This window comes from Mytilus edulis, chromosome 2, assembly GCF_963676685.1.
Source record: "Mytilus edulis chromosome 2, xbMytEdul2.2, whole genome shotgun sequence".
Lineage (NCBI taxonomy): Eukaryota > Metazoa > Mollusca > Bivalvia > Mytilida > Mytilidae > Mytilus > Mytilus edulis.
The window spans coordinates 80,961,527-80,984,218 of record NC_092345.1 but is presented as its reverse complement, the minus strand read 5'-3'; the positions used below and the strand labels follow the sequence as shown (position 1 = coordinate 80,984,218).

Sequence of the window (22,692 nt, the reverse complement as noted above, 5' to 3'; positions counted from 1 at the left end):
TAATATAATACAATAATTATTTTATTTCAGATTCTTGATTAGTGCATTTTATTCGAAAGCCAAAGTAGCAGCAGCTTGTGCGGGAATAATATATTTCCTGACTTACGTACCATACATGTATGTAGCCATCAAGGAAGATGTAGCGGGTGATGAAATATCAGCTGAGATCAAATCTTTTGTGGTAGGTTTAAATAGTACTGATACATTGTAGAAAAGCCAAATCACTACACATAGGCATGAAAATAAAATGTGTGGTAACAGATGCACTTTATACACAGACTTTACATGTATTCTTTGCCTTCTTTGGAAGCATTTGTTTCCAACCTTATATGGGTATTTAGAAAGTTCACTTGTAAAATAAATATTTAGAGATTGACACAGCTTTGAGCATCTTGAAGTTTTACATTTATGTAATACCTTTACTGGTTCAAAACGTGTTATAAAGTTATAGTATGTTTTAGGTATACTGTGAAACTCTCACTCTGTTTTCTTTAAGATGCAATAGAAATCCTGCTTGGACACTAGTAATAAATATTTGGTTGAAACTTTTAAATGATAGATTATTTTGAATTCTTCTTTTAACTATGGATAAAGTTTCACTGTTCAGGAACTTGTTTTTATAATTCCAGTCACTGTTTTCAACAGCAGCGTTTGGTCTGAGTGGTAAATATTTTGCTTTTTATGAAGAGGAAGGAGTAGGTGTTCAATGGTACAATATTCACCTGTCTCCTGTGGAGAATGATCAGTACAGCTTACTGACATCTGTCTTAATGATGATACTAGATACATTCATCTACACAATACTGGCCTGGTACATAGAAAATGTATATCCAGGTAAGCTCAACTAAAGGTTAGAGGGGGTAGGAACAGTTTTGATAAGTATACATAAGATTCATCTACATAATACTGGCCTGGTACATGAAAATGTATATCCAGGTAAACTAAACTAATGGTGAGAGGGGGGACATAGTTATGTTCCTTTATAAATGAAAAAAATGCTGAATTTTCTGTTTCCACACTACATTTACTTTGTCTGAACTAAATGTTATGAAACTTATTCATAATGCTGATTACAACCTAAAAAAGAGATCAAATCCTAATAAAATTGGTTTTACTTTCATCATTCATGAGTTATATCCCTTTATAAGTGTATATATTTACTCACAGGGCTGTCTGTGTTCCGGGGCCACAGTCTTCTTTTATATAGTCTTGATATGATCCCAGCACATACACAATGTGAATGCAAAAATATATTTCAAATCCTCTTTCTGAAAAAATTAACAAAAAACAAACAATGTTTTGATAATTATGTGTAATATTCGATTTTAGGTCAATACGGTCTCCCTAAGCCTTGGTATTTTGCCTTCACTAAGACCTACTGGTTTGGTGGAAGTATGAAGGCTACAGAGACTGACTGCTCATGGAGGCAATGTTTTAAGCAAGATCCTACCTATTTATCTATCATAGAGGAAGATCAGGCTTGTGCTATGGCTACAAGAAGTCCTGGTAAGTGCCTATAATCAGATGTACTTAAAATATAGTTGTCTATTTTTGTTGAGACAAAATTTCCCTATTTCAAGGATGAAACCTATTAATGAGGTTTTCATTTATGACTTTCTTGTGTCTTATTCTGATTTTTATCCGAATAGATCAAAGATATGCTGTAGATTTATTACTATTTTTAAAAAATTTAAGTGTTCAATGAATTACAATTTTTTTATAAGCTTTGAATACAGAGATTGGCAAAACCATGAATTCAAATATCCTTAAAATTGCAAGTTTCCTCAATCAATGAAAATTGATATAAAAAAAAATGAACCCACAGTAATACTCCTTTCCTAAAAAAAATCTTATCTGCTATTTATTTTAAAAAAAGAAGTGAAATAGTAAAAAGATTTATTTTGAATACCTTAACATCACACACAGTCCTAGTAAATACCATAAGTTGCATTCTGTAGGTCTGTGCCGATTTGTACATATATTGAATACTGTGGATTCATTTGTTTTTGTGGGTACCAATTTCCGTGGATTGAGGAAAACTTGAATATTCGTGGATATTTAAAATTTCTTGGTTTTGGCAAAGTCTGCATACATTCCTTTAGAAAAATTTAGAGAAATCCATGAAAATTAGTATCCAACGAATATTAATGAATCCACAGTAATGTTTGATGAAGGGCATGGTAATTATTTAACTAATCATCTATTTCATTGTAGTATGCATGCTTATATGGATTTTTAACCTTAACTTTGAGTATTTATTTTATTTCAGATGATGAAAGAAAGTTTGAAAATGAGCCAGAACATTTAGTGTGTGGTGTACAGATAGAAAATCTGTCTAAGGTAACTAGACAATACAGTGATGGCTGAGCAGGGGACAGTGGGTACCTGTTTTGTTTGATCAACCCAGATCCTTGAAACTTAGGATTATTTGTAATAGATAGTGTCTGATCTTATTTGTTATATGTAATAGCTAATATGATATGATTAAGAGATGTATGATCAGCATTGATCAAAGTAGTTGGTAACATTTTAATAAAAATAAATGTTTTATAGAAATTGATGCCAATGGCAAAACATGAACTGATATGTGAATAATAGAGGACTAACAAGCATCCTCTATTTAAAATTGGTTCCAGTAGTTTTTATTTTAATTTTTTAAACTGCTTGTTTCTTTTACAGTACTACAAGACTGGAAAAAAATTAGCTGTGAAGAATCTGAGCTTGAATTTTTATGAAGGACAAATAACATCATTTTTAGGACACAATGGAGCAGGAAAAACAACTACAATGTATGAAAGAATTAATTACTATTTATTTTGATATCTAGAAAAAAAAATGCTTTGTAGTATTTGAATAACAAAGTTTTATCATTGTTGAATTTATCTTCAATAAACCTTTTTCAATGAGCAAAATTAATGTTTTTAAAGTATAACGTTGAAACAATAAAAGATCGCTAGGTGAATTCTGGTTATTAAATTTTTTAAGCAAACATATATTTTTTGTGATACATGCTTTTTTAATTAGGGCCCCGCCGACTAAGGCGGGTCGCCCTATAGTGATCAGTCTGTCCGTCCGTCCGTCCGTCTGTCCGTCCGTCTGTCTGTCCGTCCGTCCGTCCGTCTGTCCGTCCGTCCGTCCGTAACACTTTAACTTTGTGTCCGCTCTATATCTTAAAAACCGTTATGATTTCAAAGTTTATACTTGACATCCATTTTAACCAACACCAGAGGGTGTGTCATGATGTATGTAAAACTTCCTAGGTCAAAGGTCAAGGTCAAAAACTTTGGTTTCAGTTGACAACCCTGTGTCCTGTGGTGAAGATCGTGTCCGCTCTATATCTTGAGAACCGTTATGATTTCAAAGTTTATACTTGACATGTATATGAACCAACACCAGAGGGTGTGTCATAATTTATGAACGACTGCCTAGGGCAAAGTTCAAGGTCAAAAACTTTGGTTTCAGTTGACAACCCCATGTCCTATGGTAAAGATTGTGTCCGCTCTATATCTTGAGAACCGTTATCATTTCAAAGTTTATACTTGACATGTATATAAACCAACACCAAAGGGTGTGTCATAATTTATGTGCAACTTCCTAGGTCAAAGGTCAAGGTCAAAAACTTTGGTTTCAGTTGACAACCCCATGTCCTATGGTAAAGATCGTGTCCGCTCTATATCTTGAGAACCGTTATCATTTCAAAGTTTATACTTGACATGTTTATAAACCAACACCAAAGGGTGTGTCATAATTTATTTACAACTTCCTAGGTCAAAGGTCAAGGTCAAAAACTTTGATTTCAGTTGACAAACCCATGTCCTATGGTAAAGATACAATTTTTTAATGCACATTATTCACAGCGGGGCCCACAGAGATGGCTCCCATCTCAATGATATCTAGTTTGCTTTATATAGAGATTCTTCTTCTATTGTTAGTTGGTTATGATATTTCATATATTGGTAGATACTAAAAAAAAAGTGTTATTACAATTTTAAAATTGTTTCAATAGAAGATAAGTAGCTCTAACTGTCTTTCCCAGGTCTATTCTGACAGGGATGTTCCCCCCAACAGCTGGTTATGCTCTTGTTTATGACAGTGATATCAGAACAGAAATGGATACAATTAGACAGAGTTTAGGAATGTGTCCACAACATAATGTTTTATTTGATAAGTAAGTAAAAAAAATCATATATATCATCTAGAAAATATACATCATGCATCATCACTTGTTCTTTTTGGCTGCATTGGAAATACAATATTAGGATGTTGGCAGTTAGGTGGGCAAGCAGGGAATAGTAGGTACCTAATTTATTTGCTGATTTCTTCCAACAGTTTTTCAACCCAGATCTATGAAACTTTACAGGGAGATAGCATATATGTTGAAGTACTTTGTTCAAAACAAATCAATACGAAGAGAACTTTTCATCATAGTTTTTACTGTGCTTAATTGTCATTTTGATTTGACCATAATTCATGGACTTTTAGTTTATTGACTCTTGTACCACTGTGACACGTTGTTTTTATACACAATTTTTAAATTATTTATTTATGCAGCATGAGGGACATTTGGCTACAGTGTAGCAATCTTTTTTTTAATATTATTTCACTATTAAAGAATAAACTGAGTCTTTTTACTTTTAAAACATAGATAGTCATTGCCATACTTTAATCAAATATATGAAGAGGCAATTACAAGAAAACTCCAAGTTGAATTACAGAAAACAAACGGGTAGATAAAGGTGTTATAAATAGAAGATAAAGGAAAAAGGTGTCAAATAGCATTATGCATTATGCTCCTGTCATCAGTCCTCAAATCATATGAAATTAAAAAAGCTTTGCTCTAGGTTTTATACTTGAGGTCCTCTATATCAATGTAAATAATCTTAAACATTGTTCCAAATATTTTTTTTATTGCAGATTGACAGTAAAAGAACATTTATGGTTTTATACCAGTTTGAAAGGAATGAAAAAAGAAGATATTGATTCTGAAATGGAAACGTAAGATCAATATGATGTTTCTCTTTCTGATGAAATATGATAAAACTTTCATTTATCTGCACCTCTGTGCTTATACTTGTACATGGTACAGATGTTTACTTAACTCACATAAAATGTTTAGATAATATAAGTAGCTTCGTTTGTAGTAATGCAATGGAAGAAACCATATAACAAGTTGATTTTTTTTTCTTACTCTGTGAAGGTAAACAGATATATGTGATTAAGAATAAAATAAAATAAGTAGATATTGGATTTACATTTTAGTGCTATTGCAATACTCCTTAATATTAAGTTAAACTTTCATTATAAAAAACATTGGTGATACTAGGACCCATTTCTGCAGTGGTGATAGCTTCAGTCATGAAGCAATTGGAATATTCACTTCCCTGTTAATATCCTGTTTGGTTTCGAGGAAATATTGTTTTACTCAGAACTTCTTTAGTGCTTACCACACTTTAAGAAGAAAGTATAGAATGCAACATTTTTAACTTGTCAGATATGCTCTACTTTTTATTTATTTTTTAAAAGAAGACCTGTAAAAATACCTGCAAATTTTAACTTGAAAATGAAATGTTTGATTCTATTTTATAAATGTATTAATGTGACATTTTTCAGATTAATAAATGACATAGATATATCAGCTAAATGTAACTCTACTGTTGACTGCCTGTCGGGAGGGATGCAAAGAAAGTTATCTGTTGCCATAGCTTTTATAGGAGGATCTAGAACTATAATACTGGACGAACCAACAGCAGGAGTAGATCCGTATGCTAGGAGAGCTATCTGGGATCTCATTGCTAAATATAAACATGGTATGCTAGGAGAGCTATCTGGGATCTCATTGCTAAATATAAACATGGTAAAAAAAATCGATTGATTCAAAATTTACAAGTGTAAGGAAACTTTGCTTCAGTGGAATTTTCATTGTTGGTTTTCCACGCATTATATAAGTAGTATATGTTTGAAAGCAATATTGTTTTCAGGATGTTTTGGACAGATATTCAAAACACAACTTCATATGGATACGCTCTGAACCTTTTACATATTAAATAAATACCACTTCTTTTCCTTATCTTCATACCAAATATTGTTATCTTTTCATGATCTAAAAGGAGGGCTATCGAAGTTCTATGCCCAACTTTATGTTTGCATTTTTTTCCTATTTCAAACTTAGATCTCTGAGAAAGATTCCTGTAAACATTCATGGAGATTCTTTTAAGTGAATAGGTCATCAACTTAGCAATAGCAGATGATACTAAGAATTACTGGTAATACCAGAGGTGTTGTAACCTTTAAGTAAACAGACATATCAAAAGTATATTCTCCAATATGTTTGTTCAGTCTTTTAAGTTTAAGTCTATGATTGCATATGATTACAATGGCATAATGAATTAACTACCAATCACAGCACCTGAAATTGACAAGTAATTGATAGACGCAAGCCAGATTGAGTTTATTAGTTCTCAACTATTGAATGTTCTTCTATTTCAGGAAGGACCATCCTCTTATCCACTCACCATATGGATGAAGCAGATATATTAGGAGACCGTATAGCTATTATATCATCTGGTCAGTTAAAGTGTTGTGGATCATCTATATTTCTAAAGAATACTTTTGGTGAAGGATACCATCTACATTTGGTGAAATCAGAAGACCAAGATAATACCAGTCAAGATGGTGTGTTTAAAACTTTTAAAACTTACTTCCTTAATCTTTAAAAGATATTATTACAATGATAAATGACTCTTTAATGGTTGTCTCCCATATTAACTTTCTCTTTTGTACATGCAATAACTATTCAGTGTTCTATTGTGTTGTATTTTATTTTATTATTATTTCATTGTCATAAAAAAAATCATTGTAATTATTGTATGAAATTTAAAACCCTCAATGGTCCATAATTGGAGTAATAAGTATTTCAATTTTATATTTCTATGAAGTTAAAAAAAGTTTATTTTAAATCCAACTCTGTATTTTTGTATATTCAGCACTTCAGTAAAATCCCTTATGCAGTGATTCTACAGATTTGTCCTGTATAGTATGACAAAAAAGGTATTAAACAATAGATGAAGACTGATCATTGTGTTGGCTCATTACGGGTTTGTGTCATAAATTAAAGTTTGAAATCTTAGTTATGTTTTTTTTCAGACATTCTTTCTGACTGCAGTGATAACCAGACTGAATCATTATCCAGTAAATGTAACATAGATGAAGTAACATCATTTATCCAGAAATATGTAACAACAGCTTACCTTAAATCAGAATCAAACAGGGAATTCCATTATATATTACCCTATGATGAAGCAAAGAAAGGAAACTTTGACAAGTTATTCTCAATGTTAGATGAGAATTTAAATAATTTACATATATCTAGTTATGGTGTTATGGATATGACCTTGGAAGAAGTGTTTCTAAAGGTTACTGAAATGGCTGAGGAGGAAGGTAATTGAAGTCTTTCTCAATTTAAACTTTTAAGTTTCATGTTAACTATTGACTTTTTCAAACATTTGATGTCAGTAATTTGGTTTAATTCATAACATCTTTTATATTAGCTGGTGAGTTCAAGTGTTGTGTATCATCAATTGCTTATATCTTGAAAACAAGCACACAGACCTCCAATGGGCCAAGTGAGCTTTTCACATCACTTGGAATCTGTCATCCATCGTCTGTTAACTTTTACAAAAATCTTCTTGAAAATACTGAGACTTTACCCAAACCTGGCCACAATCATCATTAGAGTATCTATTTTAAAAAATGTGTCCAATGACTCCTCCTACAAACCAACATTATTTCTTGCATCAATTGTAAACCAAAATATCAGGCTCCTTGGAGGCTCTAGTTTTCTGTATTTACAGTTCTTTTATTTATATCTTATAAACAGTCCTTAAAAATGGTTGTTATTTTGAAACTGTGAACATTCTTAACATTAGAAAATCTGTAAACATAGTTTATTAAATTAAGTAACATCTATAACGACCATATCAATTATAATCAAATATAGTTTAATTTTCTTTTTTATAGCTGCTAGAAAAGAAGAGAACCATAGTGAAACTGTGACTGACACTAGACAAACAGCTTCCCCATGTGAGACCGGGAAAGAGTTGCCTTCCAACATATCAGAACCCCATAGTGAATTAGAATTGGGTGATATATCAAATTTAAGTAGACGTGATAGTGACATTTCTGAGGATTTAACACCCCCATCAGGCCAAAGGAATAATGGATATAGTCGTCTAGTTAATATGGAAGAAGATAATGGTAATTAGTCTTATTGAAATAAAACTGGAACATTCTAGTCAATAAGTATACATTTTAAGTAAAACCGGGTCATTATCTGTTTTATAGTTGAAACATGTGATATGAATTGACAAAGTTCACCATTTGAATGATATAATATTAAAATAAATGGTTTTAATTGATATGTTATATAAGTTGGTCCACTGTTTTAAATATTGATTTTATCTTTCAGATATTTTGGGAGGAAAGTTACGTCAGTTTGAAGGGAAAGGAAGTTATCAGCTAACAAAAAATTGGTTACGTCTAAATCAGTTCAGAGCAGTGATTGTGAAGCGCTTTCGCTATATAACTCGAAATGGCAGAGGATTATTTTCACAGATATTGCTCCCTGCTTTGTTTGTTTCCATAGCAATGACAGTTGCATTGTCAGCTCCTAAAGTAGATGATGCACCACAAATAGTGCTGGACACATCTCAATATTATAATCTAACCCAGCCTAAGGGAAATTTCATTCCATTTGCAATAGAGAACATTAAAAACTTTAACCAATCAACACATGTATTACATACTGATGCAGGACCACATGTTCTTGCAAATACATTCCGCTTGGCTTCAGGTGTTGGATCAATATGTCTGCTAAAATCTGCATATAACAGTACATTTGATTATGATGTGAAGAGTATAAATGTTAGTATGGAAAACTTTAATCTCTTGAGGAAATATTACATTCCTGAATGTGGAGATGCATTTGTTTCGGGGATACATTTGAAGTCTTATGTGCCTCAAGTACCAATAGTTGGAAAGGACGTTACGAACAGTAAATCACATGTAACAGAGATAAAAGGTACTTTACACTGAACAAAAATTATTTGTACCTGTCCAATCTTTATGACTTTAAATGTTCATTATTATTATTATTATTTTATATTAATCTTATTAAATGATTTAAACAGTTGAAGCAGAAAAAATTATCTCTATAGACAGGACTAAATGTGGTTTAGATTAAAAGTGAGCAAAAAACTTTTTATGAGAAATGGAAATAAGGCTAAGATTGATAAAATTGATAAATTAAAATGATGTATTCTAAATTTCAGGTATTTTTACCGTACTTGTGTCTTTGATGGGGGTCTCATTGGGGGGTTTTGATCCCGGATCCCGCTTACTGTTTTGTCAGATTCCCGTATCCCACTTACACTATGTATGTAAGCAAATCTCATTTTTTTGTAATTTCCCGTGTCCCGCTAGACATCATTTCCCGTTTTCACGGCACAATGATTTGACTTTCATGTGTCAGGCTTACAAAAAATCGGCAATCCAGCGTCACGCTTAGACCCCAATGAGACCCACTTTGATAGATATAAGAAGATGTGGAATGAGTGCCAATGAGGCAACTCTCCATCCAAGTCACAATTTATAAAATTAAACCATTATAGGTCAAAATACTAATGTTTTTGAACCTGCCTTAACATGTATAGTTAATTTTCGATAAAATGATAGTACATGTTCAAGTTACATATATTTACCCATTTATGTCCCATATGTTTCTGTTAAGATTCTCTAGTTTTAGATGCAGTATTATGTAAGGACAAAATATTGCATTGTATGTACTTTATTATTTAGCTCCATCACACAAAACAGCCCATGTTCCTTACTACCCACAATGCAGTTGTGCCAAAGATTCTTCTGGATTCATATGTGATTCTGAGGATACTTATACTAGGCCTCCACAGTTCCAAGTGGTCACACATGATTATATACAGAACATTACTGGATCAAATACAGAGGAATTCATCTTATATACCCAGGATGCCTTGTATAGACTACATAGGTATGTTTGAGGGGCTAAACAGTAATCAAATTCTTATGAAGCATCAAATTGCATGTTCTTTTAATGTCAAAATTCATTGTAATTCCACCAGGGGCTTAATCATACCAAAATCTTTCAACGGATGTACAAGGAGAAGGGTTACAAAGGCCTTCACTTGACCCTTAGCATTTGGTATTACCTTTATTTGAAAACACTTTAAAAAGTACAACAAATGAAATGCAGTGTCTTGGCGGAAATGTTTTAAAATTTAAAGTAAAGGTAGATGTTATCTTTTGAGTTATGATGTGTTTTTTTGGTAGTTTAAAATATAAGTATAAAATAACAGCATAGATCTAAGCAAGCAACATACCTGTCAACTGACCCGTATTCTGCGGGTGTGACCTGAGATTTTCACAATTCTGAGGGATCACCCGGGACACCCGCCGGGTCATTGAAAAACCCAAGAATTCTGAAAATGACCCGTTTTCACCCGTATTTCTTAGCCTTGAGATTGATTTCAAAAGTAATATTCCTTTGAAATACCGGCAAATTCGTAATACTTCCATGAACAGGAAGTTCATCTACCTGTGTAAACTGTCAGATTAAGTTGCCCATTAAGTGCATGGCTTCACTTGACAGCTTTGGTGTCAAACACACTGTTAATTAATACCAATTACCTTAGCTTTAAGGTCGTAAATAAATTGCACTGTTGTTTTACAAACATATTTCAACTAGATTTACTTCCCCTTTTTTGTCACCATTCAAAATTATTCCTTATATTTACGTTTTTGGGGTGAAAAAGATTAAATCTTAAAAAAATAAAATTCAAATACATATTGAAATATAAGTTTTCATTATTTTTATACCTTTATACAATTTAAAAAAAAAGTTGAAAATTATTTTGTTCAACTATACTTCTTTTAATTGTATTACTATATTTTATTATAAGTCTAATTTCAATTGAAATTTAATGATGTGTTTTATGGCTGAATAGCTGGTTTCAAACATTATAGAATTACTTATGGAAAATATATCCTAGTATTTGGTGCGTGAGGTTGAATTACATCACCACGATGAGTAAAGAACATAAGACTGTGACACAAATTTATAAAAATCTTTTAAAAGTGCAATGAAACAATAATTAATCAGATTTAAAATTACTTAACCAAGTGAACATGCATTGATGTTTTGGTAACTTTGATTTAAATTATAAGAAAAATGTACAATAAATACTGAAATTCAGCTCGAAAAAGTTCGTACGCGTTATGACCTGAGATTTGATTCTTCAGTGCAGGTCATAACCTGCATTTTCATCGTCACAGGTTGACAGGTATGAAGCAACCAATTATAATGTTATCAAATTTTAGCAGAATACAAATATCATGCAAACAGTTCATTGAAGAATGACTTATTGTTACCCAATTAATAATAAAACTTTTTTATAACAGATATGGGGCCTTTTCATTTGGAACTAACAGAAGTTTTATCCCTAAAGATTTTGGAAAGAAGTCTCCAACTTTATTTAGGAAGGTAGCTGTTAAAAATGCAGCACAGGTGAGCATATAACTGTTTTTGGAATACATGATTTGAAGCTAAAATTCATTTTATAGAAATTTTCTTTTTTAGTCAAAGAGTTGATGTAACATTAACCAACAATTTGGATTTGATTTCTAAATGACTCATTCTAAATATTGAAAAATATCTTCCCAGACTATAAAATTCTTAGAATATATATAATCCTTTTAAGGGCATTATTTTACATGTGGATTTTTTTTATTGCAGGCAAGATATAACCATAAAGGATATCATTCTGTGGCTGTGTACATTAACGCCCTGAACAATGCCATACTGAGAGCCAATTTAAACCCTAAAACAAAAGGCAATCCAGCAGCCTATGGTCAGTAGAATTCTCTGTTGTTATATTTTGGCTTCATCAGGGTTTATATTCTTTTATATATTATTAATCATTTCTAAGAATATAAAACTCTATTTTGTATTTTCATTCAAATACTAAATTACATTAAATGAGAGTAATTTCACTAACTGGATTATATTGTTTTACCTAATATTATATATTATATTATTCAGATCATACAGGAAGTCACCAATGAGATATTCTGAAATCTACTTAATCGTTCATTTAATGCTGCGTTTACACTCAATTTGAGTTCGATTCACATTAACTAATTCGAAAATAAATTTAATTCGCATTTGAAAGTTTTTACATCCAAACGTTAATTCTGATTCAATTGCAATGTGCGTCAAATTTACTTTACTGTCCAAAGAGTGTGTGAAGGCGATTAGCGAATTCAATTCGCATTCACATTCAAATTCAATTTGAATTAAATGTAAGGGTGAACTAGGCATAACATGACAAATATCTTCAATGTTTCACATATTGTGTTGCTGCTATTGTTAATAATTTTATAATTATAAACTAGGTATAACTGTCATCAACCATCCATTCAACAAGACAAACAACAAGCTCAACTTAGATTTTATGTAAGTTACTTGAAGTACTTAATTTGAAATTTTAAAGGTACTTGGGAGATCAAATTTTATTTGAACACTAATATGGACTTACCCTGTACAAAATGTTATCTTCATTTTTACTGGGGGTGTGGGATTGTTCTGTAGATTTTTTTCATTTATAAGTAATAATATCTATTGTCATTTATTTGCTTGTATAGCTAGTGAAATGTTTAAGTAAGTAAGTACATAGTTTATTAAAGTGTCACATATTGATTGGCTCAAAAATAAGCAACATCACATAAACATATACACACAAAACAAAGTCCAGCCATAAAACAACTTATAAGACACTATAAAACTTCAAATTCTACAGAAATTTCAAATATATCATGTAAAAAAATACAAGTCACTAAATTGACCATTTTGTCGTTCAGTCACTCGTATTATTCTCTATTCTAATGTAATTTGTATGTAACAATTTTTTTCATTGGCTAAAAGTTGCCGTCAAATACACAGTTGACCAGGCGTAACTAAGGAGGGGCAACCATTTTGAAATAATTGAATCAACAAATGTTCGATTACTACTATATAATCGAAAATAAAACAACACCTACAATATACCTCGAATTTGCCGTTTTAATGTTATTTTATCCTAATTTGAAGCGTACAGGTAACGTAATAACCTCCAGTTTGTTAGTTTTCATTTGTATGACGTCACGTTACCCATGACGTCTTTGCGCCAAAATCATTCATGAAGTTTTTCGGATTTTTTTTTATTTGTTAAATTTAGACATTTTTTTTCAAAGTTTTATCGTATTATTTCATTTTGAAATGCATTAGAATCAGAATAACAGTACTGTAGTTGAAGAGTTGCCACCGTCAATTTTGATTTGACGGTCGCAAATCTCCGTTTTACTGTCTCCGCTAACCGTTGCCAGTAAAACTGCATTTGCGACCGTCAAATCTACAATTGAAGGTGGCAACTCTTCAACTACAGTACTGTTATTCCTTAATTTGAATTCCTCGATTAGTTATTCTATAATTATACTTTAGTGGTGAATCCTGCTAACAAGGAAAATAATTATTGTTACATCTAAATGAAAACTATTCAAACAAAAATGGCTATAGGAAGAACCATCATATAATAAGCAGGTATAATAATCTCTTAAATCAATACAAAATAAAATGTTACACCTTAAACTTGCTATTCTTTAACATTATATCATTATGTTTATCTTTTTGATACAGATTACAAGGTTCCGATGTATTGATTTCAATATTTGTTATCATCGCTATGTCTTTTGTGCCTGCCAGTTTTGTTGTCTTCCTTGTGTATGAAAGATCCATTAAAGCCAAGCACCTACAGTTTGTTAGTGGGATGGATCCAGTTGTTTATTGGATAGCTAATTATGTATGGGATATGGTACGTTTCCTGGTATAAATATGTCAAAATCTGCAAAAAAATTAATTTGTAAACATTTATATTCACAGAAACTTTTCTCCTTTCGTCCATTCCAGCAATTCACTGTGATTATTTTGCCCTTTTTTGTTTGTTTAAAATAAGTATAGGAGAATATCAAAGTTATTCATATTCATTACAATTTATATTCACTTTATTTTTCTGTTTTCTTTAACTGACAAAATGTTAAGATATCTTTTTGTATGTCTCCAGGACCTATTTAAAACAAATTGGGGGGGGGGGGGGGGGGGGTTGATTTAGGTATCTTCCAGAACTATTAATAAAATTTATATATAAATTGAGAATAAGTTATTTAGTGAAGGCATAATAATATAATATAAATAATATGTTATAAACATAACTGGGAAATGATTTTCTGGGAGGGTTTAGTTTCTATACTTTCTTTCCATAAATGATTCTCCTTTATAATACATGGATATTTAATGAATAGCACTTTCCTAAATTCCATTTATAAGTCAGGATTAAAAATACTTTATGCACATAAAAGTTTGGAATAGATTCAATATTTCTTCACGAAGAATTGCTCTTATGTCCTCATTACTGAAAGAATTTTGTATGATATCTAGATAGAAAGTGTAAATTATTGATGATGAGGTTTTTTACAGTTTTATACTTGTATTTTAGTGTAACTACATTATACCAGCTGTGTGTATTGTGACTATACTGCTGATATTCCAGATACCTGCCTACACAACTACCAGTAACTTCCCTGCTGTTGTCTCTCTCTTCTTGCTGTATGGGTACGTTGTTTTATATTCTAGGATAAAATAAGTTTTACCTATTGTATGTGTGTAAAACTTAATTAAGGCCTCACCAATTTGATTCCTTGTTCAACGGACCCACCCTCACCTATTTTTTTCAAAACAGAATTTTTTTATTTTTTTTATATTCCCGCTTCCCGCATCCGGAAATGTAATCATGTCCATTTCCCGCACTGTTTTTTTTGTAAATATTATAAAAAGATATCAACATTTTTTTTTTAAATCACAGTCTAACCTGTATATAACGATTTTAAACATAAAAGCACCCCACCACACTTTGTAAATATCTGTGAGAATATTTGTTTCAGCATGAAATCTATTTATCCAAAGCAGGAGTGCTCCGATGTAAATTTATAACAGCGGAAATACCTGTAAAGAACAAAAAATTGGTTACTTTCCCCCTTACTTATATTCCCTATCAAAAAATGGTTGTTGTTAGAATAAAGTACAAAGAACTTCTGAAGGATTTGCCTTCAACTGCAATTATATTGTATGCTGGCGAAACAAAACTATCCATAGCCGCTGCATGTTTATTCACCTGTCCTGATTGATTGAGGGGCCTGTTATTCAGCATTTCTCGTTTGTTGATGTGGGTCATTGGTATTTTCCCATTTGGATATACATGATATATAAATTAGATCGTTGGTTTTCCTGTTCGAAGTGTGTAAGCTAATAATTTTGGGGTCCTTTATAGCCTGCTGTTTGGTCTGTATCAAAGCCCTGTGTAAAAGGCCGTACTTTGACCTGTGTTTGTTATTATCAGGTTGAGAACAACCCTCCCTCAGACAAGGGGTCATTTTACTGATGTAGAAAAGAAAATAGAAATACCAAGGATTTGTATAGTTCTTCTATACAAAACCTTTGAAAACTTAGAATTTTGTACTCAAAAAGAGGAGAGTTGCATCATATTTTAAACAACTTTTTCTAAAAGAGGGGTCCACTTATATTGAATAATATTAAACTGTTAAAGTAAATGTGTTAACATGGTTAAAGTCCAGGAATATTACAAAATTCTTGGACATGTTTTGACCATTTAATACCAGATAAATATATAGTTCTTTGAGAAAATATGAGCCCTTTTGTACAAACAAATATATTATAACTTATATTGATCCCTCATAAAACATGCACGGTAAAAGGGATATTTATAACATTAAGGGGTTGTCCCCAAACTGATTATGACTTGGATGGAGAATTGTCTCATTGTCAGTCACACATACATAGACCAGATTTAATTATTTCTTGGTGAACAGGGAAAAAATACTTCAGAAATTAAAGAAATGTCAAAGTACAAGTGATAAATCAAGCTTTAATATTGTCAAAACCTACTATTTTATGTTTACAAAAAAGAATTATAATCGCTCGCCTTTACTTTTCAAGCCTCGTCTCAAAAATTTGCAAATTAAATATTTTTTTATTAAAATTTTCAAATTGTTCGCTCGCCCCAAATTTTGGAGTCCAAAAATCCGTAGAACAAGAAATTAAATTGGTGTGGCCTTATCATCAAATTTTCCAATCAATTCTACAGTTTGATATAAATAAACAAAATTGTTTTACACATGGGTTCCTTTGTTTAATATTTGATCTATGAGAGTTGTCGTCATTTACTAGTCATCAGTTTTTGATATTTATGTCGGGTTTGAAGTCATCCAACATGTGGCTAATGACTCACCATCTTATACAAAATTGTCACTTATGAAAAGGTTTTGTTAACCCATTTCATATCTAAGAAAGAAACACTTTACCATAAACAATACTTCAGGCAAAATTTTAAAAGAGATAATTCTTTTTAAATTGTCTACTTAATTTTATTTTGTAGTTGGTCCATTACCCCTGTGATGTATCCAGCCTCATTCTGGTTCAAGGAGCCAAGTACTGCATATATCTGGCTGATAGTGATCAACTTATTTACTGGAATTACATGCATTGTTTGTAGCTTTCTGCTAGAAATCTTCTCATACGACAAGGTAATGTAAACAGTATCATTCATATGATTCTCTGTCATTTTGTTGTATATCCACAAGTAAGTAGGGGAGGTGAGTCATAGGTGTACATTTCTCTGTGTCAGCAGTTTAATAATTCCATGTAAAAAGCCAATAACATGAGAGAACAAACATGAAAACGAATAGCAAATGTCACCTTTGTTTGAATCTTAAATATTTATTAGACAATTTTTTTTGTAAGTTATATTACTCATTTTAAATCACATAAGGTTATTACAATTTTTATTCATTTTGTGAGTGTTTTCCATGATACATTTTTATTTCAGGACTTGGAAAAGGTCCATATTATACTTAAAGATGTCTTCCTGATATTTCCTAACTATTGTCTAGGACGTGGTTTAATGGATATAGCCTTTAATGAATATAAAAATGAATTCTACTTCAAAACTGGTAAATATTAATATAAAGTATATATAACTTGCTATACCTTCATCACTGGTTTAGTGAAGTTGGACTTATTTAGTGATTGTTGTGTTTGTTTATACTTACATCCATCGATCTCCACTGAGTTTTACATAATCTACAGGACCTGATTCCATGGTGCTCTTCTTTATTATTGACTGCTTGATCAAAACGATTTTGGGTTTCACATAGCAAATCATGGACTTTGCTTAATCTTTACAATTGAGGAGATATGATCAACATTGTTTAATTCATATATTTATATTCCAAGAGAGAGAGAGAGTGCAATCAAAGTTGTTGAAAGCATAAAAAAATACTTTTTCATTTTAGTAATTAACCTATTTACATAATTTTCTAATGGTACAGCCTTTTTCTCACATTCTAAAAGTGATAGTTCAGCTGTCTTTGTTGTATGGATGATTGTTGGATATGTCTCTCAGCTTTTATATGTCATTGACCTCAATTTCAAAATTTGTTAGTCTACATTAAGTTTTCTTGGTCATGCCTGTTTCTAAGATACTGCAATCAATTAGTCAAATTTTATATGTGTATATAATGATTGTAAGCTGTTATGTCTGTCTGGCAGGATTCATAATACCTAAAATTCATTTTCATGGTTCATTAGATTTTGCAAAACGTTTTTTTTCTCAGATACTATTAGCCGATCAACTATATTTGATACTTGGAATTGTATTAAGGTGTGATGTCTATCTAACCTTTACCTTCAAGACTTTCCACATATGATTCAGGCACGATCAGAAATCAAATGATACATTTCAGCATTTGTACACTTGTTTTATATTTATATTTATAATTATGTAATCGTAAAATTTTATTGTAAACAGGTCAGTATGACTTGATGAAGTCACCTTTAACCTGGGAAATCACTGGTAGAAATTTGGTAGCTATGGCAGCTGTTGGAATTTGTTTCTTTCTATTGACATTGTTGTGTGAATTCAGGTTTTTCATCAAAAGAAGGTAGGAGTTTGTTATTATTTTTATGACCACATTCCATTTCAACTTTTAAAGGCAAGATTTGTCATATTTGCACTAAATTTAGGCTTTTTTTTAGGCACTTTATAAGTTGGGTTACAATGAATTTTAGTTGCACCTGCTTTAAATCTATTCATCAGTTTTCAACACATTTTAGTGCTACTTCTACATTATTGTTTGAGCTGGAATTAAATTTTCCATAGTAGCTAAATCACAAATTTTTATAGTATATAACACATTTTCATGAACATCAGAAAATCACTATTTTGTCAAATATAGGATTTTTTTGCACAAATCTGAATGTTTTGAGATTTAGATTAAGTGTGAGGGTCTTAGTTTTTATACGACAAAAATTAAAAAAAATTTGGTCGTATATTGGTATCACGTCGTCGTCGTCATCGAAGACGGATTGTTTCCGGATAATAACTTATGAATAAGTAAGAAGAAATCATTAAAATTTTAACACAATGTTTATAACCACAAAAGGAAGCTTGGGATTGATTTTGGGGGTTATGGTCCCAAAGGTTTAGAAATTAGGTGCCCAAAGGGGCCAAAAACAGCATTTGTCTAGTTTCAGGACAAAAAGTTGTGTATTAGTATTTCAGTTGTTCTGAAATTGTACCACAATGTTTAATACCATAAGTAGAAGGTTTGGATTTATTTTAAGGGGTTATTGGGCAAATAGTCTAGGAATTAAGGGCCAAAAAGGGAACAAAAACATGCATTTTTCTAGTTTCGAGACAATAACTTTGTATGTAACTGTATGGATCCCTCTGACATTGTACCACAAGTTTCCATATAACACAGAGAAGTCTGGGATTCAGTTTGGGGTTAATTATTTTGAATATGTAGGAATAAGGGGCCAAAAAAGGGCCAAAAAGAAGCATTTTTCTAGTTTACAGATAATAACTTGTGTTTAAGTGCATGGATCTCTATAAATTTTTAAAAGAAGGTTCAATACCACTAAAGGAAGGTTGGGATTGATTTGGGGGTTATTGTACCAATAGTTTAGGAATTAGGGGCCAAAAATGGGGCCCAAAATAATCATTTTTGTAGTTTTCAAACAATAACTTATGTTTAAGTGTATGAATCTCTCTGAAATTAAACCACAAGTTTCCATACCATGAAGGGATGGTTAGTATTGACTTTAAAGGGTTATGGCTCAACATGTTTCAGAATTAGGCGCAAAAAAGGGGAAAAACTAGGTATTTCTGGTCAATGGACAATTAAGACAATTTAAAAGCAGGGTAAAGGAGGTAATTCTAAAACATTTAACATACAATGTTGGGGTATGTTCGGATTTACCTCCCTTACACTACTTGTATATTATGTATAAAGAAATGTCAGGTTTTGGACTAATTGCAAAAAAAGGGGGGGGGGGGTAGTTGTTTTCAATTTGTTTTCTTCAAAATTCTCAAATTCCAAATTTTTGAAAAGTTAAAAGAAGAAATCTTTAATTGCGCAATAGATTTGTAAGATCTTGACATTTGTTTTGTGTCAGTAACGCATATTATGTCAAAAATTTTATCGCAATCTAAATTCAGAGCTGTATCAAGCTTGAATGTTGTGTCCATACTTGCCCCAACTGTTCAGGGTTTGACTTCTGCAGTCGTATAAAGCTGTGCCCTGCAGAGCACCTGCTCTAAAAGTGAACAATAATCATTTAACATATTATAATTTGTTGTACGGTTGTATAACTGAAAAATATCTTTTCTTTTATACAGATTCCAACTTCAATTAATCATGTGAATAAAGTTGTCTGAGTGAAATTTTCTTCAGTATACTTCTTTGATATTGGAATTTAAATATTATTTGTTCTAATGTTGTTCGTTTTCACAGGAATAATTATAATATGAGGTAAAAGGTCACACATACCTTCCACAAACAACTGTAGATTGCATTTTCAGAAAATTTGATTATGTCATAGGGATTTTGTATATTTTTCTTGTAGTTATTATAAAATATCACATGCATAAAAAAGTTTCTGAAAATGCAAACATTAAGTATTCCATTTTAAATTTGATCATCAATATAATTACGCTCCACAGTGTTGATTTTAATGTAAAAAACTGACTGAAAAGTATTTGTTTTTCTTTATTTCTGTAGACAGAAAATTTAAGTCTTACATTTAGCAATTGATAAAGTCCTCTCACAATAAAGAGTTGTTTAATGCTTCATCATATAATTTATTTTTGAAAGCGATGACCAGAAGCATGGAAATTGAGTCTGAAATGATATAACAAGATTATCAGATCGTAACAAAATGAATAAATGAATGCCTCTAAAATGTTTGTAAAATGGAATGGTTAATGGTCAGTAGATAAAATCAATTTTTGTCTTTGTTTCAAGTGACAACTAAAAGTCTTAAGAATTTATGGCAAAAAGGCCAACCTGTACAGACATACATATTTTGAGTATGATTATCATTAATATTAATTGTTTATTTTTAATATTAAACATTAATTATACCCCCCCCCCCCCCCCTTTAAATTATACCCCCGCTTTAAAAAAAAAAGAGGGTTTACCGTTTTACCTCTGTCTGTCCATCAGTCTGTCTGTTCGTCCATCAGTCCGTCCGTCTGTCCATCCATCAGTCTTGTCTGTCAGTCTGTCGGTCCCATGATTATTTTTCGTCGCATTTTTCTGAGGAACTACAATGCCAGGATTTCTGAAATTTGGTTAAGTCAGCTATACCGTGTGATGGTTTTCAGATTCATCACTTGACAACTTCCTGTTTACCAAACACTTGTATCATTTTACACATGATGGCCAAGTTGAAAATTTTCATCACATTTTTCTTAAGAACTACAATGCCATGATTTCTGAAATTTGGTTTTAGGGTTTATATAAGTCAGCTATACAGTGTGATTTGTTTTCAGATTCATCACTTGGCAACTTCCTGTTTACCGAACACATATATCATTTTACACATGATAGCCAAGTAGAAACTTTTGTCACATTTTTCTCAGGAATTACAATACAAGGATTTCTAAAATTTGATTTCAGAGTTTATATATGTCAACTATACAGTGTGATGTGTTTTTAGATTCATCACTCGACAACTTCCTGTTGACTGAACACTTACATACTTTTACACTATTGTAACATTATTCACTTGCGGCGGGGGTATCATCAGTGAGCAGTAGCTCGCAGTTACACTTGTTTATTTATTGGAAGGACAATGTTTATGTTTGCGCAGCTTTTAAAATCCCACATACAGAAATGATTACTTGTCACTTGAAACAGTAACTTTAATAGACTTTTCTTATGGTCCAAGAACACAGTTATCGCCCTTTGATTTTCGTTGTCTACGAATATAGTCCCTAGTGTAAACAGTGTATAACTTACATGTTTTATTTGATACACTTTCCAAATTTATTTCTTGATATTAAATGCATGAAATATTAAGTAGGGGAATGTAATTGCATGTTAAAAAGATTTGGGTGCTGAATCTTTATGTTAAGTAGTGATTTGGTCCAGTTCAAAAAGGTCAAATTTTATCACGTCTGAAGCTGTCAAACTGAATTTTACACCCCCTTAACACAGAATTGTCAATATTTTGAGTAAGAGCTGGTAGAAGTTTCTATAATTTTGATATTATTTGTCTTGCTGGTAGTACACTACACTGTAAAAATCTTTTTGAGAAAGAGCAGGTGCGATTTTTTTAATTTGAATTTATTGTCTAAAAGTAATGCACTAAGAAATAACTGTGTTCTCGGGCCTTATGAGAGTCCCTCAATTTTTAGGATTAAGAAAGAGTGCTGTTTTATGCACAAATGTTTGTTTTTCAAAATTAGAATTTTACATTTTCTATTATTTATTTGATTCATTGTTTCTTTGAAAACTGTTGCTAGCCTTTCCTAGATTTTTATCTACCACATTTAATTTTGTCACATGTTATAGCTAATGTATGTTGTAGTTCCCATCAGGCGTCTTTAGCTTAAATTTAAAAGAAAACACTTTAATGGACTTTCAATACTTGTTTTAAGGTAGATCTCAATTTCTTCTGCATTCTTGGTTTATAAAATAACAGTAACCAATCTGTATTGATCTTTAATGTAATGGCAAATCTGAGACAGGAATGTAATTCATAAGTTATACAGAAGACTTTTTTTTTTGTTTCTAATTTTTTCAACTTTCATAAGATAAGAGGAGATAAGTCACATAACTCAATTTTGTTGATTTAATAAAGGCATGTTGTGAATTTATTTTATTTTTTTGTAGCAAGAAAAACAAATCCAATGATCCTTACCTTTCTTTTCATTTTTAAAAATTACACACACATCTCATATCTTATCTTAAAATTCTATCTATTAGTTTTCTTTCTGTCACAATAAATAAGGTTTCTCATGTATAGTGCCTACATCAAAAATCTATTATAGTCCAATCTAGAAAATGGTCACTGAATTTACTTGAATACCACAATAAACCACAATCTTTTGATTAGCCAGTCGAAGTATCTCAAAACTGGTTGAATTAGAATGGGCAGATAATTCTCACTACCTATAGAAGGTAGAAAAATTTGCTATGGCCATATTCACC

General features: G+C 31.4%; 1 protein-coding gene across 2 annotated transcripts in view; it reads left to right on the top strand.

Annotated features, from left to right (window-relative positions):
* LOC139513097 (ATP-binding cassette sub-family A member 2-like) overlaps positions 1 to 22,692 on the top strand; it is a 78,920-nt gene that overhangs the window by 46,507 nt on the left and 9,721 nt on the right. For both annotated transcript variants that reach the window (XM_071301272.1, XM_071301273.1), the window contains exons 20-40: positions 31 to 181; positions 630 to 834; positions 1,330 to 1,506; positions 2,270 to 2,340; positions 2,680 to 2,789; positions 4,037 to 4,168; positions 4,915 to 4,995; positions 5,611 to 5,807; positions 6,487 to 6,672; positions 7,144 to 7,437; positions 8,017 to 8,253; positions 8,465 to 9,076; positions 9,853 to 10,060; positions 11,488 to 11,593; positions 11,822 to 11,936; positions 12,481 to 12,541; positions 13,760 to 13,934; positions 14,616 to 14,731; positions 16,572 to 16,719; positions 17,022 to 17,145; positions 18,003 to 18,135. In XM_071301272.1, coding sequence (XP_071157373.1) covers positions 31 to 181; positions 630 to 834; positions 1,330 to 1,506; positions 2,270 to 2,340; positions 2,680 to 2,789; positions 4,037 to 4,168; positions 4,915 to 4,995; positions 5,611 to 5,807; positions 6,487 to 6,672; positions 7,144 to 7,437; positions 8,017 to 8,253; positions 8,465 to 9,076; positions 9,853 to 10,060; positions 11,488 to 11,593; positions 11,822 to 11,936; positions 12,481 to 12,541; positions 13,760 to 13,934; positions 14,616 to 14,731; positions 16,572 to 16,719; positions 17,022 to 17,145; positions 18,003 to 18,135 — 3,639 coding nt within the window. The remainder of the gene's footprint in view (positions 1 to 30; positions 182 to 629; positions 835 to 1,329; positions 1,507 to 2,269; positions 2,341 to 2,679; positions 2,790 to 4,036; positions 4,169 to 4,914; positions 4,996 to 5,610; positions 5,808 to 6,486; positions 6,673 to 7,143; positions 7,438 to 8,016; positions 8,254 to 8,464; positions 9,077 to 9,852; positions 10,061 to 11,487; positions 11,594 to 11,821; positions 11,937 to 12,480; positions 12,542 to 13,759; positions 13,935 to 14,615; positions 14,732 to 16,571; positions 16,720 to 17,021; positions 17,146 to 18,002; positions 18,136 to 22,692) is intronic.